The sequence below is a fragment of the Myotis daubentonii genome, chromosome X (assembly GCF_963259705.1).
Source record: "Myotis daubentonii chromosome X, mMyoDau2.1, whole genome shotgun sequence".
Lineage (NCBI taxonomy): Eukaryota > Metazoa > Chordata > Mammalia > Chiroptera > Vespertilionidae > Myotis > Myotis daubentonii.
In genome coordinates, this window is record NC_081861.1 from 128,360,226 (window position 1) to 128,387,647 (window position 27,422).

A 27,422-nucleotide genomic window follows, 5' to 3' on the forward strand; every position below is an offset into this window, starting at 1 on the left:
AGGGAATGGGTAATATAGGCCTGCAGTTATCCTGTCCTTTTCAGTAGACATTTGTAGTAGTTTTATATTATAGCATATTAGTTTGCTAGGGCTGCCATAACAAAATACCACAGACTGACAGAAATTTATTTTGTCACAGTTCTGGAGTCTGGTTCAAGATCAAGGGTCCAACACCTATCACCAAACAAAGTCATATTCTGAGGTATTAGGGATTAGGAATTCTACATGAATTTGGGGAGTACACAATTCAGCCCATAACACTGAATTTAGGTCTTCCCTCCCTCCCTTCCTCCATTTTTTCCTTCCTGAGCACCTACTATGTGCCAGACATTCTGCTAAGTGCTGGTAATGGTAAAGCAACAGATGTGGTTTACAGTGAGGTAGGGAAGACATTTATAAAGTAATAACGTCATGCAGATATTATGCTTTGGTAATGGGGATGGCAGGAAAGCATTGCCCATTCCTTCAGACTGCCAACCTGCTAGGTCGGGCGAAAGAGCCACGTTAAAACATGAGATCACAGTTGATGAGTCAGCAGCTCAAACCCTGAGAGGCTGGTTTGTCACAAAGCAGCAGAAGTCTGGTGTCAGCCAGCAGGGGGCGCTACCTGAACCAGCCCTTTACTAGAAAGCCTGGGCCCCTCCCATTTCCTCCCTTACTCCGCCTCCTCCTTGCTCATGGCCCCGCCCCCTGCGTGTTCCGCGAGCACTCCCGGAGCGCGTGTCGCTCAGCTTTAACAATAGGGGAGGGATCAGGCGGCCACGCCTGCGCAATAGAGACAGGGGGGCGGACCCAGAGGCGTTGGAGGCGGGGAGACGAAACGCAAGCAGATGCGACGCCATTTGCTGCCGGCCGTGCGCGTGTAAAGCAAGTCTTGGAAGAGCTCGGTCTCGGGACTCTCTCGCGCACGCGACCGGCCTCTCGCGCCCGCTTGGTACCGCGGGGCTCCACGCGTTACCCCACGCCCCCCTTGGAGGAATCGCCACCGCCGCCGCCCGAGTAAGAGTCGGAGTCGCCGAGAGGCCTCTGCTCCCGCCATGCCCAAGAATAAAGGTAATGCCGCCTGGACCCCAGGAGCACGATTCCTCTCTGCCGGCCCTCCCGGCCATTCTTGCGGCTTCGGAATATCCCGGGCTGCCGTGACCTTCCTCTCCGCCCGGCCTGCCGGTGGCTGGGCGATTGGCACGCCCTCCTGGGCTCGGGAGAGGAGCTGGGAAGTTACTCCTGTCTTCCAGTTTGGTCACATTGGGGTGGAGCCGACGCCATTTTTGTAGGGCCTCCTGCCGGAGAATGTGGGCTTTTGCTCCTGATTCGCGCCACAGTGACCTCGGCGTGGTGGGACCCATGGAGAAACCTCCCCTGGGGCGGCGTGGGGTTCGCAAATGGGCGCTTTGGCCGTCCTGGGCAAGGGGAGTTAAACCCTGGAAGCAGTTCGTAACTTTCAGAGGGTGATGCTTGCTTTAGTGCCCGTCAGGTACCCCTAGATGGTTTCTTTATGGACAGAAGTTGAATATTGTTGAGACTACATCTCTCTTGTAAACAGTGGGCGAAACCTGGATGCAATTTCGAGGTTCATCTCTAGAGATATACCCTTCCCCATCCCTTTACGGAGTTTAACTCCCCACACACACACACTTGTTCCATATTTATCCAAGTTTGCTAGTTTTGTTTCAGATTATATATATAATAAGTTCCCTCCATTCTGAAGTTAAACATTCACAAGTTACCAGACTTGAGGATAAGTTTATTTGGAATTTCCAAAATGAAAAGCCTAGTCTAGGTAAAAGCAGAACAGTCCTAAAGAAATTCTCCCTTTTTTAGACTTAAGGGTGTTTCTGCTTTTTTTTTTTTTTTTTTTTTTTTTGAGCATCCCTCTAATTTCTCAAAGGAAATTGTTCAAGTAGAAACTGGGAAAACTGTGTTTCTGACAGAAGAGGAGCTTATTTCAGAACCCACAAGAAGTTTCCTTTGGTTATTCATCCTGAGACCCCCTGCCCTGACCTGGCCTACTTCCATTCTCTTTTCTACTTCACAGCTGGCTACAGTGTTTCTACCTCATTTCCTCTGTAGCTGTCACTACTCATTTTATCCCTTGGGATTTTGGCTTGCATTCTGTGTAAGATTAGTTGCAGTTATCTGTAAGATTTAGTGCAATTCCCTCAGGGCACGCTATAGTTATTGCCCTTAGAAATCTAACTTGTGGGTCCTCTTTGGAGCAAGGATTTTATTGCTAATAATTTTTGGAAAGATTGGGTGATAAAATTGGGTTTTTTAAAAGTCATAGTTTTCTTAAAACCTATGTAATCTTTTATTCCCTATGAGATGGTAACCAGATTGCTTTAATGGGTATCTTATTCTCACTTTTATTTCTAGCACGAGATTTCCAATTCCTTCACTAGACTGTACGCTGTAAAGGGCAGTAATAGTATCTGTCTTAATAACATTGGATTGCTAGCACTTGACACTTAGTAGATGCTCAATAAATATTTGTTACATTAAGTCACCTCCCTTCTGTTGAGTCCACCCTTAGGTGGATAATAGGTTACCCTTTAGTTCCAAGGATAGGACTTCTGCATTAAATCACATCTAGTTCACTAGCCTCCTTCCTTTAAAGTTCATTCCATTGCATGGCAATAAAATAGAGAGGGAGCTGGTCAGGGTATGATTAATTCTGGTAAATTGACAAGTGATGAATCACTTTTATAAGTAACATTTTGTACGTACAAAAATTATAGATAATGCAATGAACACCTGGGAATCCATTACTCCAAACTTGAGGATTACAACACATTCAGTTAAAGCCCTCTGTGTCTTCCTTACCTTGGGGGAAGGTGCTCCCACATTTTGAGGGCCTCACTACCTTTGATTTTAAAATTACCACTCCTGACCTGACCGGTTTGGCTCAGTGGAGAGAGCATCGGCCTGCGGACTCAAGGGTCCCAGGTTCGATTCCGGTCAAGGGCATGTGCGTTGGTTGCGGGCACATCCCCGGTGGGGGGTGTGCAGGAGGCAGCTGATCGATGTTTCTAGCTCTCTGTCCCTCTCCATTCCTCTCTGTAAAAAAAAAAAAAAAAAAAATCTCAGGTATATAACTCAGCAAACAAAGTAGGTATGATTCTTGTCCTAATGGAGTTTTCACTTTAGTTTGAAGACCTGGCATGATTAGTGGCTTGAAGCAAAAGGTACTTTTCCTAGGGAATTAGTTTTGGTGTGCCCTAAGAATGCCACAAATACTGAATTCTAAGGACTCTGGGTGAGTCAGGAAATTGTAGAGGCCTGCCTAACAATTGCACAGAGCATTGTGAGACTGTACCCATGACAGGGTAAGTGCACATGATGATGCAAGAAGTTAAGTGTGTCTGTCTTTAGAGTGGCCAAGTGCACACTCTTTATTCTGTTTGGGTTGTGAACCTTTTGCTGCTTCCACACTCTTCCCATAAGTCCCTTAATCTCACTACCACTTATAGCCATTTTTGGAAATGACTGCCAGGGTCTGGAATGGGACAAAATGGTATGTAGAGATACCCTAATGTTAAGTAAGTTACTTCTTTGGGCTTAGGTAAACTCACTGGAAAACTGGAGGTAAGTGACTTGTTACCTCATAAAGTGATTGTGACAAGTAAGTGGGTGGTTGCATAGTGTCTGGTGACTAACATCTGAACTCTCAGGTCACGTGATTATAGCCTTGGATAAGTAACCTTTTGAAGTCCATTATCTTGTGAAATAAAGACAAAATAATACCTCATAGGCATAGGCTTGTTAGGGAGGAGATACTAGAACAGTGAGTAGTCTTACTTGATGCATAAGGGAATAGAAGTATTGACAGATAGGTTGGTGTCATCTTTATAGGTTGAGAGACTTATATTCTGTAAGGTAGTTATGTTATCACTAACAGAAACAAGGATGTTGATTAAGGACCAGCTTTGCAAAAGAAAGTAAATGGGGTTTTGAATAAAATTGAGCTTGAGATGACAGTAATCCATTTACTAGAAATGTACTGAAGCCAATAGAAATAGGAGATAAAGGCTTAGTTGAAATAGGGGGGTGGGCAGAGAAACTAAGATGGCGGCATAGATAAACACCGGGAAATTGCCTCCTCCCACAACAATTGAAAAACACCTCAAAGGACAGAGCAGACATCATCTAGAACAACAGGAACGCTGGCTGAGTGTAAATTCTACAACTAGAAGGAAAGAAAAGCACAGGGAGAGCCAGAGGAGCTGCAGAGGTACGGCGGCTAGCGCGCGCACAGAAAGTGGGTGGCACCTGGGGACACGGCTGTCTTTTTGAATCACAAGCTCCCGACTGCTCTGAACTCCGGTTCCAGGAAGTCTCTGGGGACCCAGGACTCATACCGGGAGAAGCTGCACTGTCGGGCAGCGGGCGAACTTGAGGGCGGCTTTCCCTCAGAGGTGCTTGCAGTAATTATCGGGTCACTGAGACTCTTTAGGGCTGGGCAGAGAATCAGCCATAGCTCTTTGCTCCGCCCTTTGATTCCCTGAGACCCCGCCCCACCCAGGCTGCAGCAGAGGCTTTTGCATGTGAATGTACCGGCCCTTTGCAAACTGATAATTACCTAACTGCAGCTGAGCCAGGCAGACCCGGGACTTCCAAGAGAAGGCCCAAGGCCCCGCAGCGGCTTGCATTGCTTCACAGCTGAGCCTCTTCATGGCTCCTGCTGTGTGGCCTCAGGCAGAGGCTGAATTAGCACCTCCTTAGATCCAGGAGCCACTGTACCCAGTGGTCAGATTGCAACCCCTCAGATCCATAAGGGACACACTCGGGGAGCGGACTCAGTGAGCACCAAAGCCCCACTGAAGCAAGTCTTGCCCCAGAAGGGTGTCTTCAGCACAGAAGTTCTCCCACTCCAGACACAGCTGATTCTCACAGCCAATTGGCCTGGAGGTCAATTCCTCCCAGTGATCCTACAACAACCAAGGCACCAAGAGTGCACCAAGAGTGTCCACCTCAGGTAACTGGGGAGGCTGAGCCACTGGGCCCTACAGGACACCTGGCGCACAGGGCCACTCTATCAACACAGGGAAGCAGCCAAAATGCGGAGACAAAGAAACAGGTCACAAATGGCAGAAATGGAGGAAAGCAAACGACTGGATATAGAGTTCAAGGCCACGTTTATAAGGTTTTTCAAGAATTTTATGGAAACCGCTGATAAATTTAATGAATCCCTCAATAAGTATAGTGAGACCATGGAGGACATGAAAAAGGACCAACTAGAAATTAAGCATACACTGACTGAAATAAAGAATAATTTACAGAGATCCAACAGCAGACAAGAGGATCCCAAGAATCAAGTCAAAGATTTGAAATACAAAGAAACAAAAAATACCCAACCGAAAAAGAAAAAAGAAAAGAGATTCCAAAAATATGAACATAGTGTAAGGAACCTCTGGGACAACTTCAAGCGTACCAACATCAGAATTATAGGGGTACCAGAAGGAGAGAGAGGGCAAGATATTGAAAACCTTTTTGAAGAAATGATGACAGAAAACTTCCCCTACCTGGTGAAAGAAATAGACTTCCAAGTCCAGGAAGCACAGAGAACCCCAAACAAAAGGAATCCAAAGAGGACCACACCAAGACACATCATAATTAAAATGCCAAGAGCAAAAGACAAAGAGAATCTTAAAAGCAGCAAGAGAAAGACAGTCAGTTACCTACAAGGGAGTACCCATACGACTGTCAGCTGATTTCTCAACAGAAACCATGCAGGCCAGAAGAGAGTGGCAAGAAATATTCAGAGTGATGAATAGCAAGAACCTGCAACCAAGATTACTTTATCCAGCAAAGCTATCATTCAGAATAGAAGGTCAGATAAAGAGCTTCACGGATAAGAAAAAGCTAAAGGAGTTCATCACCACCAAACCAGCATTATATGAAATGCTGAAGGGTATTCTTTAAGAAGAGGAAGAAGAAAAAGGAACTCTTACCATTTGCCACAGCATGGATGGAACTGGAGAGCGGATAAATACCACAGGATCTCACTCATTTGTGGAATATAATGAACAACATAAACTGATGAACAAGGACTGATCCAGAGACGGAGAGGCATTGATTGGACTGTCGGGCCTTGGAGGGAAGGTAGGGGAGGGGAGGGGTAAGGGGGAAAGATCAACCAAAGAACTTTTATGCAAGCATATAGGCCTAACCAATAGACACGGACAACGGGGGGGTGAGGGCATGAGCGGGGGGGGAGGGTAGAGGGTAACGTGGGGACAAGGACACATATGTAATATCTTAATCAATAAAAAATATATTTTAAAAAAAAAGAAAGAAATGGGGTGGGATGTAAAATTTTTAACATTGAAGTGGTAGGTGAGAGAAAAATAAATTTCCTTAGAAAGTGGGTGAGCAGAAGGAATTTGAACTGAATGAAGCTCCAAATGGATAGGCATAATGAAGAGGGGGCTGATAAAAGGTCAAGAATAGTACAAGTGGTCCTTCAGAAGTCGGGAAAAGGAGAGTTGAGAAATGATCAACAGTGTCATTATTTAAAGTATGAAAAGCAAGGGGGCCATGGAGAATGACAGATTTTTTAAGGACACCAGTAGATAGTGTGGTATCCTAGATGGAGGTATTTGGATCTTCTGTTCTAACTCTCTAACTCCCATATTTTACAGAGGCTGAAAGAGATCAAGGGGCAGGGGGTGGGGGTGTTGAAAGCTCCCTGTATCCTTTATTCCTGTCTCCTTCTACATCTGGCCATAATTCTGTTTCTACCTCAGAAGCAATTCTTTTATCATTCCTCGGAATAATATTCCACTGTATGATTGTATCACAGTTTATCCATTTATCTACCAAAGAACATCTTGGTTGCTTCCAAGTTACTTTTCCTCTTCATGACTAAGCACAGCCTGCTTCATTGTACTTGTAATAAGGGCAGGGACCTTCTGACCAGTTTTCCCACCCAGAGGATCATGTGACACCTCTGCTTTTTGCTGAAGTATTTTTTTTAATGAAAATTTTTTGAATAGTAAATATATTCATGATTCAAATTTCAAAAGGTATAAAAAGTGAAATCTCTCTTCCTAAATGTGTCCCATTGCCATCTAGTTCTCTTTTTCACAGGCATTGTTAACTTTTTTATATATGCCCTTCCAAAGATATTTTATCCTATCTAATAAAAGAGAAACATGGTAATTGGCGTACGACCGATACCCTTTTCATTGGCTAATCAGCGAGATATGCAAATTAACTGTCAGCCAAGATGGCGGCCGGCAGCCAGGCAGCTTGAAACTAACATGAGGCTTGGTTGCCTCAGTGACGGAGGAAACCAACGTTCCCCACCTGCCGCTGCCTCTGAGCTTGCAGTTTAAGAAACTCTGTAACAAATACGCCCAACTTCAGCCAGCAGATTCGCAACATTGTAAGCAAAGGCCAGAAACCTACTTTCAGCCGGAGGCCTAAGAGCTGGAGCCAAGCCTCAAGCTAAAGCTGGCCCAGAATTTAAAAAAAAAAAAAAAAAAAAGGAAAAAAGGAGCGTTTGGGAGTTCAGTCACCCCCAGCCTGAAAACAGCCCTCAGCCCCTCACCCAGACTGGCCAGGCACCCCAGTGGGGACCCCCACCCTGATCCAGGACACCCTTCAGGGCAAACCAGCCGGCCCCACCCGTGCACCAGGCCTCTACCCTATATAGTAAAAGGGTAATATGCCTCCCAGCACCGGGATCAGCGGAGCCGTGAGGCCTCCCGGCACTGGGATCAGCGTGACAGGGGGCAGCGCCCAAACCCCCTGATCCGCCCTGCTCTGTGGGTGATAGAGGGCAGCACCCCAACCCCCTGATGGGCCCTGCTCTGTGTGTGACAGGGGGTTGCTCCACAACCTCCCCATCGACCCTGCCTTGAGTGTGACAGGGGGTGGCGCCCCAACTCCCCAATCAGCCCTGCTCTGAGCCCGACCAGGGGCTGCACCTAGGGATTGGGCCTGCCCTCTGCCACCCGGGAGCAGGCCTAAGCCAGCAGGTCGTTATCTCCCGAGGGGTCCCAGACTGCTAGAGGGCACAGGCCGGGCTGAGGGACCCCCCCTCCCCCCCGAGTGCACAAATTTTTGTGCACCGGGCCTCTAGTGTATACATAAAAGCAGATGTGAATATGAATTTCTATTATATATATATCAATGGCGGCTTTATGCTCTTCTTCACCTTGCTGCATTTGTTTTTAAACTTACAGTAGGACGAATTTTGAATGTATGCAAAAGTTGACTAGTATAATGAACCTTCATGTACTCATGTCCTGGCCCCAGGCACCATCAATTCCTGGCTAAAAACTTGCACCATCCACATCAAATCAAGATCCAGAGATGGGCTACACATTGCCATTGGTTGATATGTCTTTTAAGTCTAATGGGTAGGTTACCCATCCATGCATGTTTTCTTTTTCATAATGTATCTATTGAAGAAAACAGATTGTCTTATACAAATGACCCCACAGTTTGGATTTTGTTGATTACGCCCCTATTGCACCTTGCTTTTGTTGTTGTTGTTTTTAATAGACTTTATTTTTTAGAGCAGTTTTGTATTTCTAGAAAAATGAACAGAAAGTACAAAGTTCCTGTATACTTCCTCCACACCAGTTTCCCCTATAAACATCTTACGTGAGCCAGTCTAGATGCATTATCATCTCAGGTCCATAGCTTATAGGTTCATTATGTTTTACATTGTATGGGTTTTGACTAATGTATAGTGACATGTATCCACCATTACAGTAAAGGTTCCTCCATGTCTTTGGGGGGCTTGGTTGTTCTTTTTATTGCTGAACTCGAAGCCCAATGCATGAAATTCATTCAAGAGTAAACACCCCCCCCCCCCCCCCCCCGCTGCTGGCACTGGCTTCCCTCGCAGCCCCGACTAGCATATTACTCTTTCATTATTATAGATAATATTCCATTGTACCACAGTTTATTTGTTCACCTAGCAAAGAACATCTTAGTTGCTTTCAAGTTCAGGCAGTTAGTACCTTGCTTTTATTTATTTATTTATTTTTACCAGTACATCAGGTTTATTTCCCCTTTGCTCTCAAGGGAAAGCAGGCGTCCAATCGTAAACAGGACCTGAGGGTGGGCTGGAACATGGAGCACAGACCAGGGACCCTGCCCAACAGTGGCCTGGAGTCCCTGTGCCCCAGGCCTGAGCCCGGGGCAGCACCAGAAAAGGGGAGGCCCCCCACCCCTGAGAACAGAGGCCTTGACCCAGCCTGCCGGCCAGCAGATCCACATCCATATCCATGTCTGCCTGCTTAGGCCTGGAGCCTCCAGACTTCCAGAAGCGGCCACCACCAGGTTGCCCTCAGCACAGATCTGGGCAGGGAGATGAAGACTTAGGGGTGCCCTCGGCAACCGGCAGGGCACGTGGCGTAGGGCCTTACCCTATTCAGCACGTTGTCGTGGCTTCGGGTGCAGATGGTCCGTGGTGGGTCTGTGAGCACGTGTACCCGGATGATCTTGTCAGTGGACGTGGTGCTTTTTAACTTCAAATACCTTGCTCAATGTATCCTGTAGCAATAGGAGAAAATTCAAACTCGGCGTTTAACAGACTTGTTGCTCTCCCTCCACTACCACAAAATCAGTGTGTCCCATTCCAATAGCTATAACTTTACCTTTTTCTTTTCTTTTGTGTTCTTGCATTATCTTTTCTTTTCAGTCATCTCCTACTTATACTCACACCTTTCATTGGGGTAGGGGTGAGGGGGCGGTCAGATAAAAGAGAGACAAATGGACCAAGACCCATTATCTCCCACCTTGTCCCATGTGGGCCACTGTAGCTTCACTGAGCTGTGTAGTCAATCAAGTAACTTTATGATCCAGGGCAGTTTGGTCATTGAATGCAGATGTCCTCAGAAAAGTATCTATATACTTTTATATAATATCTGTGGGTTTGTTTGTATTTGATGTCAAAATATTCCAAAAGGGAATTTCCAGGAAGGGTAGGGGAGTGACAATATGTATATGTTTAATATAATTGGAGATTGTAAAATTTAATGTTGTGTGACTAAATTTGAATTTTTAAAGTAAGTGATTTTTTTTAACTGTTCTAGGTGCCTCAATTTAGTTTAGTTTCTTTTCCTACTGTTTTGCAAATAATGTCTTTTTCTTTACTTAAAACCATTAGGTAAAGGAGGTAAAAATAGACGTAGGGGTAAGAACGAAAATGAATCCGAAAAAAGAGAATTGGTGTTCAAAGAAGATGGGCAAGGTAAGTGTTTTCATAAGTTAGCATTCTTTTAGTAATAGTTTTGTTTTTCAAATATGGAATTTCAATTTCTAAACATAAAAGAGATACTATTCATGATCTGAGCAGTGAATCGCATGCCCCTTTTTGCCCTTCTCCATTTCTTTTGCTAATCATTTTGGTTACCAGTCTGCGTTGAGGATTGGTGGTGTTTCTGTAAATGTATAGGTGTATTGTGTTGCATATCTAAGAATGAATTATACAGGCCAGAGGGAATTAAGCCTCAGAAGTGATGGTTGACAATTCTATGATTTAGTGGGCCTTTTTTTTTTAATAGTAAATAGTGCTACATAGTATGTACAGTGGACCATGGATACTTAAGGGATGAATCTGAAGCCTTTCCTTCTCTTCTCCAGTGCCATTAGCATATAATTTCATAAAATGAAATTGAACATTTGACTGATCTTTTCTAACCGATTAACACTTTGTAAGTGCCAGCCCAAGATATATTATACTATTTTCTTATATTTTTATTTTGAGGACTTTTAAACCTTCAGAGAAGTTGCAGTATTAGTACAATGAACTTTTCTTAAATTGTTGTGTGTGTGTGTGTGTGTGTGTGTGTTTTCCAGAACCATTTGAAAGTTGCAGATATCATGATGCTTTTCCCTTACTGCTTCTTCCTTTTGCCTCTTAAGAACAGGTATATTCTCTTACATAACCACAACAGAACGCTCAGGTAATTTAATCTGAGTATATTATGTATCCAGTTTATGGTCCGTAGTCAAAATTTTCCAATTATCCCAATAATTTCCAGCACTTTTTAACAAATTATTTTTATAGTCTTTTTATAGAACTTTGATGATTTGTTCACACCATATAAAAATGAAACATTTTCTGGCTAAAAGAGCTTTTTTTCTTAGCTTTAGTCATTCTAGCCCCCATTAGAAGTTGACTTGATTTTGACTGCCACTACGTTTACTTTTTCTTTTTTTCTCTTTTTTTTTAATATATTTTATTGATTTTTTTACAGAGAGGAAGGGAGAGGGATAGAGTTAGAAACATCGATGAGAGAGAAGCCTAGATCAGCTGCCTCCTGCACACCCCCTACTGGGGATGTGCTCGCAACCAAGGTACATGCCTTTGACCAGAATCAAACCTGGGACCTTTCAGTCCGCAGGCCGACGCTCTATCCACTGAGCCAAACCGGTTAGGGCACGTTTACTTTTTCATATTCTACCCCCCCCCCCCCCCCCACTTTGGAAGAGAGGCTGCCATTTATTTATTTATTTTTAATTTTTTATTGATTTCAGGGAGGGAGAGAAAGATAGAAATATCAATAATAGAGAATCATTATTTGCTGCTTCCTGCATGCCCCATACATTGGATCGAGCCCACAACCCGGGTATATGCCCTGACCAGGAATCCAACCATGACCTCCTGGTTCATAGGTTGATGCTCAACCACTAAACCATGCTGTCTTGGCGAAAAGCTGTCTTTGACCACCATGTTGAAGTGCTAGGTTCACTATATGTAGTCTGGGTAACTTCCACTTGTCAACCCCACAATCAATTTATCAAAGTTACATCACTGTATTTACCAATTAGTAAAAATCCTCTTTGGCGGTTAGTTTAATGTACTGCTTGGGTAAGTAAAGGTTCTGAAGTGATGGCCCCTCTCCCCCTGTGTCTTCGGTCATTTACTGATAAAAGAGACAGGCCGATGTACAAGCTAATGCTCAGAATCTGTTTTTCCAATGGCGTTGAAACCAATTGGCTTCCTGGGTACCCTTTTGAAAAGATTTTGATTAAAAGCTTGGCATTTTGCCTAAGAACATCTTTCTGGCTTTACAAAAACTTCAGAATAATTACTGAGACATTCTAATTTAACAAAAGTAGCTTAATTAACATTTAAGCCACGTTTATTTGCCAAATCTACCAAGTGTTGTGTTGAGATTATCCTCTAAAGCAGCGGTTCTCAACCTGTGGATCGCGACTCCTTTGGGGGTCAAATGACCCTTTCACAGGGGTCGCCTAAGACCATCGGAAAACACATATGTAATTGCATACTGTTTTTGTGATTAATCCCTATGCTTTCATTATGTTCAATTTGTAACAGTGAAATTGGGGGTCACCACAACATAAGGAACTGTATTAAAGGGGCCTGGCATTAGGAAGGTTGAGAACCACTGATCTAAAGGTTAGAAGGAAAAGGAGCTTCAAAATTGGCAAAGGCTTCAAGAGATTGAGGAGGTATAGTGTGTACATTTTGGGACAAGCCACCTTGCTCTCCAAAAGTAAAGCAAACAGTCATGAAGAAACATTTCTGATAGCAGAGATGAGTCTTGGTTGTGGCTCTACCATTAACTAGCTTGGGGTTTGTCACTCCCTTTCATTTACTTTACTGCATGTATTTATTCCCAGCTAGTACCACCTATATGTTCTAGTCACTTTTATGTGAATTTCCAAATTGTTTTTATCAAAAGTTGAACAATATCTTATGCCCTTTTCTTTTCCCTCCCCCAGAATATGCTCAGGTAATCAAAATGTTGGGAAACGGGCGCTTAGAAGCAATGTGTTTTGATGGTGTAAAGAGATTGTGTCACATCAGGGGGAAATTGAGGAAAAAGGTAGGTGTGGATATTTGTTTTAGTTAATACAAAATTGTGGTTAAGGGGAGGGGTGCAAATGTCTCTACAGTTTTTATGGGCCAAGGACCTCGTTTTTATAAGTTACCAAGAGTTCAGTAGAACTGTGACTTGCAGATTCTATTTAAAGACTCAATTTGCATCACCTATGTTGTATTCCTGCCAAAAATGTTTAACCTGAACCTAAGAGGAAATGATCGACAAATCCAAATTGAGGGACTCTCTGCAAAACAAATCAGGAAAGGAAAAAAAGGCTGAAGTGCTATTAAGTGTTACATTAATGTTAAATTTCCTGAATTGTGATCTAATTCAGGAAAGACTAATGTCCTATCACATTCAGTGTTCAGGCAGATTTATTAGTTAAATTAGTTAAAAGTTCCTCCAACTCTGATTTTATGATTATTTTTCAAATTTTGTTTTTTAATCCTTCTGTTACCAAACTAAAAAGTTGGGGTGGGGAAGTGGAAGGAAGGGAGGGAGGCAGATGAAGCAACATATCTAATTTTTTATTCTTACATGTAAAGGATAGAAAACTAACCACTTAGAATACTTCACTGGGGGGAGGGGGGATCCCTTTTTAAATTCATCATTCTTCTAGAATTAGTAAACTGTCAGGTAGTTAAATAAGAATATATTTTTTTTAATATTCCAAATTACAGAAAAGTTGAAACAGGCACAACTGCTTGCTATAGTTTGTTTTGGTTTTTTCCTGTTTCTAAATGTAGTTAGTTAAATCACAGTTGGGTGAATAGCATTTTATGGGAATGCTGATTTAATGTTACTCTTGATTCTTTATTTTTATTTCTTTTATAGGTTTGGATAAATACCTCAGACATAATATTAGTTGGTCTACGAGATTACCAGGTAAAAAAAATAAAATAACATTTTTATGCACTTGCCAGATTTTGATGATCCATTAGTGTTAGGAACATAAGTCATAACCGTATTTGAGCAGTTCTAGCACAGTATGTGCCTCACCATTGTATCAGCAAACATTTCATAAGGCATTGTGCTAGGTAACCCCGAGATTATGGTTCCCAAATGCCAGTCTGTGGAGTTTGTATTTTCACTGTAGAAGAAATGCAGGCCATGTAAATTTTTCATGAAGCTAAGTGGTCCTTTTTCCTTTTCGGATATTTAAAATTTTTCCTTTTTAGCCCAGGCCAGTGTTTGTAAGTAGTTAGAATGTTGGCCTATGGACCGAAGGGTCGCACGTTTGATTCTAAGTCAAGGGCATGTAACTGTGCTGCAGGTACAATTTCCAGCCCTGATCAATGTGCATGCAGGGGACAGTCAATTGATGTGTCTCTCTCACACTGATGTTTCTTTCTTCTCCTACCTCCCTTCCATTCTCTAAAAATCAATGGGAAAATGTATCATCACGTGAGGATTAACAAAAAAAAAGTTTCCTTTTTGGAATGAGATAGTGAATAGTAGTTTTGTTAGTGTTCTTAGTTGGCAAAATAAAAATGTAATCTTATGTTGGTCCTCCCACCTTTGTTGTTGTTAATCCTCACCCGAGGGTATTTTTTCCCACCAATTTTTAGAGTGAGTGGAAGGGAGGTAGGGGGAAAAGAGAGAGAAAGAAACATTAATGTGAGAGAGACACATCGGTTGGTTACTTCTCCATGTACCCCAGGAACCGGGGATCAACCTGCAACCCAGGTACGTGCACTTGAACAGGAATTGAACCCAAGACCCTTCGGTGTGCAGGCCGACGCTCTATCACTGAGCCACACGGCCAAGGCCCCGCCCCAGTTTTTTTTAGAACTATACGTCTTGAATTCAAAATCTGGAAAGAGTTACTCATGGGGCTACAGCTGAATGATTCATGCTGCCATCCCACAAGATGTGAATAGCCTGGTAATGAGGGGAATAAGAAAGGCACACAGTTAATTACAGTATAAACCATGATATAAGTTTGTACTCTAAATTTAGATCAGCCCTTAGGTAAGAAAATTATAGTTTGCCCTCATAATCTCAACCTGGAGACATTGTGGGTCTGTGAAATCTATTTGGTTCTACCTGTTGGAACTTACCACTGTGTATTAAATCACATTGTGAGTGATAAAATGTTTTTATTTTTAAAAATATATGTATACTAGTGGCCCGGTGCACGAAATTCGTGCACGGGAGGAGAGTGTCCCTCAGCCCAGCCTGCACCCTCTCCAATCTCAGACCCTTTGGGGGATGCCGACTACTGGTTTAGGCCTAATCTCAGGATGTCCAACTGCCGGGATCGGGTCTAAACTGGCAGTTGGACATCCCTTTCACAATCCTGGACCGCTGCCTCCTAACCACTCACCTGTGTGCCTGCCTGATTGCCCCTAATTCGTGCACGGGAGCGGGGAGTTCCTCAGCCTGGCCTGCACCCTCTCCAATCCGGGACCCCTCAGGGCTGCTGGCACCTAACTGCTCACCTGCCTGCTGGCCTGATCCCTCTAATTGCTCTCCCCTGATGGTCTGATACCCTTAACTGCTCTCCCCTGCCGTCCTGATCCTCCTAACTGCTCTCCCCTGCCTGCCTGATCACCTCTAACCGCCTCTGCCTCAGCCCTGTCACCATGGCTTTGTCCAGAAGGACGTCCGGAACCTCGGAACCTCGTCTGGAAGATGTTCAGTCTAATTAGCATATTACCTTTTTATTAGTATAGATGCCACCTTGCCTAAAAATGCAGGTTGTTAGCAGGTTTTCCCATCATGGAAGGAGAGCCCGCAGTAGCATCCTGGGTTCTGACCAGGGCTTATGCACTCGTGCTTTATCTCAGCAGATGAGATTCCTAGAAGAAGACTCTTGGATGTACCTTGAACATTTCTATCGATTTTGCCAAATCATCCTCCAAAAATGTTGAATCACTTTAAACTCCCACCAGCAATCATGCATGTGCCCTCTGTCCTACTTTGATGCCAGTATCATTGATTTCCCCCTAGAAGCTTCCCTCCCCTCAGCCGGGACTGCTTGGCACTTGAGCCAAACTCACTGTTCAGCCCAGGACTTGATTTCCCGAGATAGAATTATGGAGGAGGAAAAATAGTTTTCCTCTACCCTTCTGAGTTCTTAGCAGAGGCCCTTGTAATGAAAGACGGATTACCAAGAGAAAAACTAAAGTTCATTAACTTGTGTACCTCGTGTATATGTGGGAGATCCCAGGGAAAAATGAATAACTTCCCAAAGTGACTTAGAATCCAGATTTAAATACCTTCTTTCTAGGGGAAGGGGACGGGATATGTAGGCCTCTTAGAGGAGAGTACATGATTTTTAGGGAAGATGAATGGGGGTGTGGGAGATAGTTTGTAACAAAGTTTGGATGTGATGTCAACTTCTAGTCTCCTGTCCTGTGACAGGAGTCAGTCTTCACTGGCTGATGGCACTTTTCCCATCAAGGGAACCTTTTGGGGGGTCCGATTTTAGGCAGAGAAGGAGACTTCAGTGCATTTGCTGTTTTTCAAGCATCTGCAGGTCAAGATCGTCAATATAACAACATGGCATATGTTGAGGTGGCCTGTTCTCTGACCTTTAGAATAAACCCAACAAAAGCTTGTTTCTTCTCTTAGATAATTTGCCACAGTAGCGTTATTCCCTGGAAACAGTATTCTGACCAGTATTCTGATCACTTCCTGGGAGTGATCATAAGTACCCTGTGCTTGTAGAAAGGTGTGGGCCATATCACTAAATAATCAGGGTCAGTTTTCTCATCTTGTGGAAAGGGAGATAAAGTTATGATAGTTTATCTCCCTTTCCACAGGTTTCCTGCCGGTTTGTGTCTCTGCTGCAGCCCCAGTGGCCCCAGCGCCTCTGCGGCCTTGGGGTTAGGGGCTGCTGGGTGCCGGCCCCCCTGCAGGCTGTGTCTGTGCTTCTCTGACCCCAGCACTGAGGTGGGGCTTGAGGCTGCTGGGTGCAGGTCACCCTGAGGGCTGTGTCTCTGCTCCTCCAACCCCAGCACCAAGGCGGGGCTTGGGGCTGCTGGGTGCAGCCCCCACTGTAGGATGTGTCTCTGCTCCTCTGACCCCAGCGCTGAGGCGGGGCTTGGGTTTCTGGGTGCGGGCCCCCCTGCGGCCTGTGTCTCTACTCCCCCAACCCCAGCGCTGAGGCGGGGCTTGGGTTTCTGGGTGCAGGCCCCCCTGCGGCCTGTGTCTCTGCTCCCCCAACCCCAGCACCAAGGCGGGGCTTGGGGCTGCTGGGTGCAGCCCCCACTGTAGGATGTGTCTCTGCTCCTCTGACCCCAGCGCTGAGGCGGGGCTTGGGTTTCTGGGTGCAGGCCCCCCTGCGGCCTGTGTCTCTACTCCCCCAACCCCAGCGCTGAGGCGGGGCTTGGGGCGGCTGGGTGAGGCCCCCCTGCGGCCTGTGTCTCTGCTCCCCCAACCCCAGTGCTGAGGCGGGGCTTGGGTTTCTGGGTGTGGGCCCCCCTGCGGCCTGTGTCTCTGCTCCCCCAACCCCAGCGCTGAGGCGGGGCTTGGGGCGGCTGGGTGCAGGCCCCCCTGCGGCCTGTGTCTCTGCTCCCCCAACCCCAGTGCTGAGGCGGGGCTTGGGTTTCTGGGTGCAGGCCCCCCTGCGGCCTGTGTCTCTGCTCCCCCAACCCCAGCGCTGAGGCGGGGCTTGGGTTTCTGGGTGCGGGCCCCCCTGCGGCCTGTGTCTCTGCTCCCCCAACCCCAGCGCTGAGGCGGGGCTTGGGTTTCTGGGTGCGGGCCCCCCTGCGGCCTGTGTCTCTGCTCCCCCAACCCCAGCGCTGAGGCGGGGCTTGGGGCGGCTGGGTGAGGCCCCCCTGCGGCCTGTGTCTCTGCTCCCCCAACCCCAGTGCTGAGGCGGGGCTTGGGTTTCTGGGTGTGGGCCCCCCTGCGGCCTGTGTCTCTGCTCCCCCAACCCCAGCGCTGAGGCGGGGCTTGGGGCGGCTGGGTGCAGGCCCCCCTGCGGCCTGTGTCTCTGCTCCCCCAACCCCAGTGCTGAGGCGGGGCTTGGGTTTCTGGGTGCAGGCCCCCCTGCGGCCTGTGTCTCTGCTCCCCCAACCCCAGCGCTGAGGCGGGGCTTGGGTTTCTGGGTGCGGGCCCCCCTGCGGCCTGTGTCTCTGCTCCCCCAACCCCAGCGCTGAGGCGGGGCTTGGGTTTCTGGGTGCGGGCCCCCCTGCGGCCTGTGTCTCTGCTCCCCCAACCCCAGCGCTGAGGCGGGGCTTGGGTTTCTGGGTGCGGGCCCCCCTGCGGCCTGTGTCTCTGCTCCCCCAACCCCAGCGCTGAGGCGGGGCTTGGGTTTCTGGGTGCGGGCCCCCCTGCGGCTTGTGCCTCTGCTCCCCCAACCCCAGCGCTGAGGCGGGGCTTGGGTTTCTGGGTGCCGGCGCCCCTGCGGGCTGTGTCTCTGCTCCTTCATCCCCCCAGCAGCGCTGACCAAGCAGGCCCAGAGGCCCTCCACCAGCCGGTTGAGGCAGAATGCCTGAGTCCTCACCAGGCTTCGCTCTGCCACTTGGAGCCTACGTATGCAAATTAGCCGCCATCTTGGCTGACAGTTAATTTGCATATCTCGCTGATTAGCCAATGAAAAGGGTAGCGGTTGTACGCCAATTACCATGTTTCTGTTTTATTAGTGTAGATATTCCAGAATAAAGAATTACAATCGTTGCTTTAAATCAGTGGTTCTCAATCATGGGTGATTTTTTTTTTCTTTTTTTTTTAATGTTCAGGGGTCATTTGGCAGTGTCTGGAGACATTTCTGGTTGTCACACCTGGGGGAGGGGGACAGTGCTGCCGGCATCTAGAGGGTAGAGATTAGAGATGCTGCAAAACATCCTACAATGCACAGGACAGGCTCTGCAATACAGATATCAGTAGCCAAAAATGTCAGTAGTGCTGAGGTTAAGAAAGCCTGCTTTAAATTCATACCATTTTAATGTCCATTCTCTTCTTTTGATCTCAAAAATAACCCCAGAAGTAGGGATAATAGTTTCCTTTGTGAAGATAGGAAACCAAGGTGCCAAAAGATACAACATTCTGACTAGAAAATAACAGCCAAGACCAACTTTTCTGATTCTTAATTTCCCATGATCCTTTTCTGCTCCTGCCACTTAAAGGGTGGTCCAGGGACCAGTAGCATCGCTAGCTTTTGGGAACTTGTTTGAAATGCAGATCCTTGGACCCCCACCCCAAGCCTCCGAAATCAGGATATGCATTCTAACAAGATTCCCCCTGGGCTTCTTTACACACATTACAGTTTATGTAAGATGTATAGGTAAATTCACGGCTTCCCTCCACATCAACTAATCTATCTTCAGGAGGTGTAAAAGCTCCACAGGAGATTCTGATCAATTCTACCCTAAGAACCACTGGTACATGGAAAGTGTATTAATTTCCTTGGGTCATTATATTAGTCTCAGTTTTTGAGTTGCAGTATTTAATGTTTAATAACCCTGTAAATTATGGTTCCAGGGAATTTTTGTATTTCAGAAGACTTCTATTCAGAGGGTAATAGTAAATAATCCACAAGATTAGGTCTGCACAGTTCTGCTCTTATTAACGTGAGATCTGCGAAGATCTTCCCTAAGCCTGTTAATCATTATTCATTTATGTGTGCCAGCTTCATACTGGGTTAAACCCGAAGATATTTTTCAGAGGGTAGGAGAAAACTTAATGTTTTGCCATAATCTGTTATTTTTCTCTTTTCAAGGATAATAAAGCTGATGTAATTTTAAAATACAATGCTGATGAAGCGAGAAGTCTGAAGGCATATGGCGAGCTTCCAGAGCATGGTAATGTCTCAGTTACTATATTAACCTGTCATGGTGCTATTACCTGGTCGTATCAAGGGAAGGGATTTGGGTAGAATTTTGTGGATTTTGCATACTTACTTTTGTGCTTACATGATTTGTTTTAAGTCTGACTGCCTATACTTCATAATATTAGATACCTTAAGAAAATAACTGATTCTAATAAGTATACTTTGGTTGAGGAGTTATGTACTTTATAAGCCCTGCATTTCTGCATAATACCAAAGGAAACATTTTGTTGAGTATTTCAAAAGTCATTTCTCAAAGAGAATGTTAGTGTTTGTCTAACTTTAAATGTGAAGCAAGGGTAGTTAATTAGGTACTGTTGTTGATTTTTATTAAAAAGGCAGTTTTCAATTTATCGTACCTAGTATCACAGAATCCCACAGGATTTTTTAAGCCAACATTCTTTGTTTCCTCCCCCAGTACAAAAAAACGTGTTCTTAATGTGGAAAACTAAAACAAAAATAAGTCCCTCACAACCTTATCAAAAGGGAAATATACTTTATATATTATTTTGTAAGCCTGCATTTTACAAGAACTTTGTATTATATCTTATATTTTGATGTATCTCCAAGTTATTAGAATAATCACAGGTTTATGAATTTTTAAACATAAAATACTGTAGACCATGAAAATCCTGCTGAAATGAATTACTTGGTGTTTCAAATCTAGGAAATGCTAATATATCTGGGAAGGGCTAGCACTTTCTGGTTCATTTTCATTGCTTAGGGATAGCATGATTTGACTAAAGATTCTGATTGACAAGTCTGATGATCGATGAGTTATTAGGTTCTACTCAAACCTTTTTTAAAGCACAGCTGGAAGTTGTAATAGTTTCAGAATTTGTGTCATTAGATTCTGCCTTACTAAAAATACCTTTTAAACAAAAGAAAATTATAGCACAAGTACATTCCATCTTGACTTACCAGTCACTTTGTTGGAGGTTTTGTTTTATCAAATACTGTTCTGTATAATAGCATTGTTAAATCAAAGTTAGGATCTTTCTGATCATAAAACTTAGATTTAATTATATTAAAAGTTTGAATTGTAGGAGTCTCCTTTTATATTTCAACATTTGATATCAAACCGCTTTCAGTGGACAATTATTCATTTTAATAACATCTTGGTTATGTTATACTAGAGGCCTGGTGCATGAAATTCATGCACTTGAGGGGACCGTCCCTCAGCCTGGCCTGTGCCCTCTCGCAGTCCGAGAGCCCTGGGGGGATGTCTGACTGACGGCTTAGTGGGCCTAAACCGTCAGTCGGACATCCTTAGCATTGCCACGGAGGCAGGAGAGGCTCCCACCACTGCCACTGTGCTCGACAGCGGTGAGCCCAGCTTCTGGCTGAGCAGCATACCCCTGTGGGAGCACACTGACCACCAGGGGGCAGCTCCTGCATTGAGTGTCTGCCCCTAGTGGTCAGTGCGCATTGTAGTGACCCGTCATTCCACCATTCAGTCATTTGCATATTAGCCTTTTATTATATAGGATGAGTATATTTGTTTTTGTTTCTTTAGCTAAAATCAATGAAACTGATACATTTGGTCCTGGAGATGACGATGAAATCCAGTTTGATGACATTGGTGACGATGACGAAGACATTGATGATGTAAGTAAATGCCCCTTGCATTTTTCAATGTTTGTGAATTATCCACAGAGAAACCAGCTCCTTCCCCCAACTTCCTTTAATCTAAGAATGTTGAACATTTAAATAAGGGCATATTTTGAGACTTGAACATGAATTAAAATATTCAGTAGACAACTAATCAACTGTTTATACTTTGAGAAGTCATCTATTTATAACATTTCTCCCTAGAAAGATCAATATTTGCTTTGGCAATAAAGAGAGGAGGGGTGGACTGGCTGAAAGAGGGTAGAGGGATTAGCCAAAGAACATATATGCATAACCCATAGACACAGACAATAGTGTGGTGATGGCCAGAGGAAAGGGGGGCAGGGCTGGGTGGAGGTGGGCAAAGTTTAAAAAATAAATAAAACAGCCCTGGCCGGCTTGGCTCAGTGGATAGAGCGTCAGCCTGCAGACTGAAGGGTCCCAGGTTCGATTCCGGCCGAGGGCACATGCCTGGGTTGTGGGCTCGATCCCCAGTGGGGGACTTGCAGGAGGCAGCCCTGATCAAAGATGTTTCTCTTTCATCGATGTTTCTACCTCTCTGTCCCTCTCCCTTTCTCTCTCTCTAAAAATCAATTTAAAAAATTTAATAAATAAAACAAACCCAAAAAAAGAATGTCTAAAGCGATCTCTCTTAAGAACTTTAGTTGTAAGAAATATAGTATCTTACCAAAAAAAAACATGTCTTCTCTTGATTGAAATACTGGTATGTTAAAAGGAGTATCTGGTTTGAACCAGCTTGATAAGAAGCATTGAAATTACAGCATACATTAAAAGCTTTGTTAAAATCAAGGCCTTTTGCCACCATATGATGTCATCTGCTGGATATGCACTATTGGCAATCTCTTGGTTTAGAGTTAGTATGTGTATTTTGAGGAAAATGTATTGCTTTTCCTAACTTTAGTAAAGTAGTGATGCTCATAAGAGTAAATGCCTCATTGCCCTTCTGGTCAAACTTAATTTGGGGCAATATAAGTTTATTTAATAACTAGAGGCCTGGTGCATGAAACTCGTGCACGGGGGCGGGGGTCCCTTAGCCCAGCCTGCACCCTCTCCAATCCAGGACCCATTGGGGGATGTCCAACTGCCTCTCGCAATCTGGGACCACTGGCTCCTAACTGCTCTCCTGCCTGATTGCCCCTAACCCCTCTGCCTGCCTGCCTGATCGCCTCTAACCGTCTTTGCCTCACCCCACACCCGGGACCTAGGATTCCCTCCTCTGGCTGGCCGCAGGCACCCAGGACCCGGGCCGGCTGCAGCCGCAGGGGACCGTGGGTGGGCAGCTTCACCTGGGCTGTAGCCACAGGCGCTGGCACCCGAGACCATGGGGCAGGCAGCTTGTCCCTCTCCCGGGCCACAGCCTGGCTGGTCCCCGTTCCTCTCTCGCGATTTCATTTGTGCCTGGCTAGTCCTCATTCCTCTTTCCCCAGTGTTGAGGGTCTGAGCAGCACGAGGGTGTGATGACCATTTGCATATTAGCTCTTTATTATATAGGATTACTCAAATTTGGTTTGGGCTCTTCTTTTCATCCCCCTTTAAATACAAATGTAGTTCAGAAACCACCTGTGTATATATAAGTCTAAAAATAATACTAATGTTTGATTCGCTTTAAAGATGAAATTTTCATATGCCTAGAGCAGTTGTTTCTGACGAAGATTGTACAAAGAATTACCAGAGTTTTTCAAAAATAGAAAGACTGGTCTTTGGAATGTCTGAGTTAGGCATCACTGAGATTCTACAATGAACATTTTCCTGTACTTGATTTATCACGTATATATGTATCTTTATTCATCAATCAGTCCATCTTATATTTGATGCATCATCAAACCATTAGACGCATTTATGAATTTTTAAATATATAGTACTACTGTAATAATCCTTTGTTTAAACATTAAAGCATACCCACCCTAAAATTTAAAAAATGAAAAAGGATAAGAAATAAATACATCTTTTTTTTTTTTTTTTTTTTTTTTTTTTAGTTTCACTCCTTTTGGAGACCCTGAGCTAGAGGATTCTTGTGACTAAACTGTTAGTGGTACCTTGACAGTAGATTTATCAATTATATTCTGTGATAAGAACCTGGCATGGCTGTAGTTTAAGGGGTTGACCCAAACATTTGGACAGCTAAGCGATAGTAGAAGGCCTCTTCAGAAATTAAGAACCTAACCAGAGAACATGCCTGAATAGGAAGAGGTGATACAGAGGTGATAGGTTGAGAATCTAGACAGGAGAAAGGTTGTCTAAGAAAAACAAAAATTCTGAATCTCTGCCAGTGCTTCCTCAGGACTGGGCCCAGCAGGCTGGCAGGGGAAAGATAAAGCAGTGGTTATTAAGGGGGCTGGTGTTCTCTTTAACATTTGTAAGGGTGACTTTGTTTATCACCTGAGAACCTTCTTCCCTGAGACATTTCTCTAGATAATTTATAGGTATTCAGTCTTATAACCAGGTTGACTAGAAAGAGGAGAATTTGGTCAGTATTACACTTGTTCCTTTCTTAAATAATGCTCTGCTCCAACCCCCAAAATAAAATATCGCTAGCACAGAAGCAAGGAGACACTACACTTTATTAAGAATATTCAATATGACATGTAACATTCTAAATGAGGTTGTAAAGATTTACTGGCAGCAGACCAGAATTGAGAAAAGCATGGTATACAGGATTTCCTCTTCAGATTGGATTTGTTTCCCAGATAGCCTAAGATGTTCCTTACGTGGTAGGCTGCTGCAATATAAGAATATGTTTTTCATTTGATCTGATATTTTTTTCCCTTTCAGATCTAACTTGACCTCAACATTCTGCATTCCAACTTCTCTGAGGATTTTTCAACAATTTGCATTTCGGCTGAGGCCTATAAAAGAAGATTAAAATCCCTTTAATTTGAATGCAGTTGGGTTAAAGCATACTGATTTGTTTCTAAGGTGTTTCTTTAAAAACCGGTAGTGTTGAATTAAGTGAAATATTAAGCTCACTTTGTTCTTCGGGTATAATGGAGTTTATGGGTAAAAGAGAGAGCACATCTACTATTTTTGAAAAGAGGAAAAAAACCTTTCCTATTTTGACCACTTCCAGTAAATAAATGGATGCTTTAAATAAACCATTTGCCCTATACTTATCACTTATAAGTAAGCCCTAGTTTTTACTAGCCTGTTGACTGTACAGTGTATTTCTATATATTTCAGTTACCTGCATGTATCCTTGAGGTTTTGAACAAAATTAAGGGATGCAGAAATCTTCATTTGAAATCAGAAATAATAGAACCTGGGTTTTAATAGCAATTTTGAATTTGTAAGGTTAGTAGTTGCAGAAATTGAACACTAGGTGGCACCTCTTAACATTGGAAATACTGATTTGGTTGTAAATTTTTTTTTAAGCTCACTGTACATACGAAATATCCCAACCAAGATTTTTTTGATCATATGCATGTATGTTGAATATTTTTACAGAACTAAGAGTATTGCCATTTTATTTCAGAAGTTATATGTGTAAGCTACAATTTTAAATGAATTTATACACATAATAAAGACAATGTCATGCTGCACAGTGTATTATATATATACTTTGTGTTTAGGATATATTTTATTGTGTGTACAGAATGTGTTTTTTTTGGTATGTTATTAGGAATTTAGATTCATCCTTTCTCATTCAGTTTTTCATGGCAACTCTAGTAAAATGAAATTAAAGGCTGGACTAGTTAGACCTCACTAGCCACATTGAATTTATGTGCAACTTTAAAAGAAAGATCCACCATGTAGCATGTGATACTTTTATTCTGCTGGTCTCCAGAGAACTTTGCTGTGATGAAAAGTAATGTAAAGGAATAAACCTTCACATGACCTGCAAAAAAAAAAACACAAATCTCTCATAAGTGTGCAAATTCTGGAATCAAAATCTGTGGATCTATAAAACATTGTTAAAGAATAGAAATTTTGAATGGACGTTTATAGTTCGTATTTCTTATTTGGCGTTCTTGAACATTTACCTAGTTAGATGGCATCTGAGCTCATGGGCTAGTTTTTAATATTTAAAAGAAACCAGCCTCTAAGAATTATCAATAGTGATTGTCTTTCTCAGTAATCTAAACCTAAGATATTTAGGCTTTTATACATAAAGGTGTTGTGCTAAATTTGTGGTATATGGGAGGTGGGCAAAAGTAGGTTTACAGTTGTTCATAGGGGAAATAATGCAATAAATAAATAATACAAGAACACTTTCATGTACCTGCAACTGTTAAAGTACTTTGCCCACCCCTGTATAAATCCTTCCACGTTATTTTACCAAGAATGTTTTTAAGTCTGTGTCTGTGATACAGTTCATAGTAGGGATGGTGTATCTCAAACATCTTGTTTTTCTACTTACCTCCTCAAATAAATATGGTTTATTTAAAGATTCTTTAAAAATTACAACAATGGCCCAAATCATACATTTGCTAGTGATTTTTTCTTTCTTGCCTTGGAAGTAACAATTCGGTGTAGTGTTGCATCCTTGAAAATCTGAAATCATAATACCCATAATTAAAATAGTTGTGCTGAAATTGTAGCTTATATCAACACTACTCGGAATTATTTTAGTAATTTACTTTTCATGTGGAAATGAATTGTTTCATCGATATATTTCAAATGAGCAATGGAAGTGGTCCTTAAGAAAAGGGTTTTTTATTGTTGTTTGGTTATACTCTGATTTGTAAAATACAATGCTATAAATTGTTCTCTGAAAGAAAATAAAATGTTTGAAATCCAGATAATAGTCTTACTGTTAAGAGGTGTAATAGTTATTACTAACAAACTTGATAGGCTTGCATTTTTCATGTAGTGTTTATTCCACTTCCAGTTAGAGTATAAATATGCTGTATTACTAAAGCGGCTAAATAACCAAACCAAGTGTTTGTGTGAAAAAAGACTTGCCAAGATTGATTTGTTGAATCTTAAACATCCTCTTAAAGAGAACCCCTCTTAAGGAGCCTGCAAACTATGCATGATGAAAATTCTTGCATTTTATTAAGGAATGGCCATTGGTTTACTCAACACATCTTAGGGTATCATGGCTATAAGTTTAGTTGCTTACAAAACTCTTTGTGACTTGTGGTTAAACTTAGTCTCACATACCATGTAAATATTAAATTATAGGATGTTGAATAACATCTTTAAATTGCTGTCTGTATTGACTAAAGAGCAACTGAGTAATCCATTAGGTAAAAGCATGTTTCAAATGAAACCTAGGTGGATTTATACTTTATTATTTACAGATTTAACAGCATTCAGTATTAACTGTGGCTTGACTGTTAAAGTATCAGAATGCAGATGAGGTTCTTTATGTTACCTGACTGTCATAAAGATGAAAAAGATTTGTATCGGTATAAGGTGTTAAGATTTTTTTATCCTGCTTTGCAAGGAGAAGTTTCATTTATGCTGTTTGGACTCCCATGAACTTTCACACTACCTAAAACTACCATCATTTTTATCCTTGCTTTTTTTTTTTCTTCCTATTCAGAAAAGTATACAATCTGAATTAAGTCTTACTATAAGTGTGATAAGACACTAGCCTCTCCAAGGAGAGTGTATTGGACTATGTCCTCTCTTCTCCCCAGCTGCCAGGTGCTTAGAAGGCAATGTGAGGGAGAGTGAAGAGCATGGGCCCTGGAGTCAGTCTGTGTCCCAAACCTCACTCTTCCTTTTACTTGCAAGTGACCACAGGTACCTTCAGCTTGTCTCAGCTTCAGGCTCCTCACCTGTAAGATGGGGGTGACAAGAACAGTATCTGCAGAGTCACAGAATTGCTGGGAATTAATTTGTGATTCATACATGTAATGAACGTAGAGCCGTGTCCACTGCTTTTCATTCAATATCTAGGATTGTGTGTGATAGAATATGCGTGTCTTTCACATTCTCTATTTACCATTTATTTTACTTGTAGTCTTGGGTTGCTGTAATAAAAGAAATGTATAGGTAGAATATATATTTGTATATTCATGTTGACACTATTTAAAATAATTGCTACCACCTGGCCTGGGTGGTTCAGTGGTGGAGCATCGACCCATGAACCAAGAGGTCACCCATTGGATTCCTGGTCAGGGCATATGCCCGGACTGCTGGCTCAATCTTCAGTAGGGGCTGTGCAGGAGGCAGCCGTTCAATGTTTCACTCTCATCGATGAACTATATTCCTCTCTTCCCCTCTCTCTCAAATCAATAAAAACATATTTAAAATAA

At 43.3% G+C, this 27,422-nt stretch overlaps 1 protein-coding gene across 1 annotated transcript; it reads left to right on the forward strand.

Annotated features, from left to right (window-relative positions):
* Positions 1–820: 820 nt before the first annotated feature.
* On the forward strand, positions 821–27,422 carry EIF1AX (eukaryotic translation initiation factor 1A X-linked). Its single transcript, XM_059679485.1, has 7 exons — positions 821–1,053; positions 10,124–10,207; positions 12,709–12,812; positions 13,644–13,694; positions 19,480–19,561; positions 21,104–21,195; positions 23,992–27,422. The coding sequence occupies exons 1-7, from the start codon at positions 1,038–1,040 to the stop codon at positions 23,995–23,997; spliced, it is 435 nt and encodes a 144-aa protein (XP_059535468.1). The 5' UTR covers positions 821–1,037; the 3' UTR covers positions 23,998–27,422.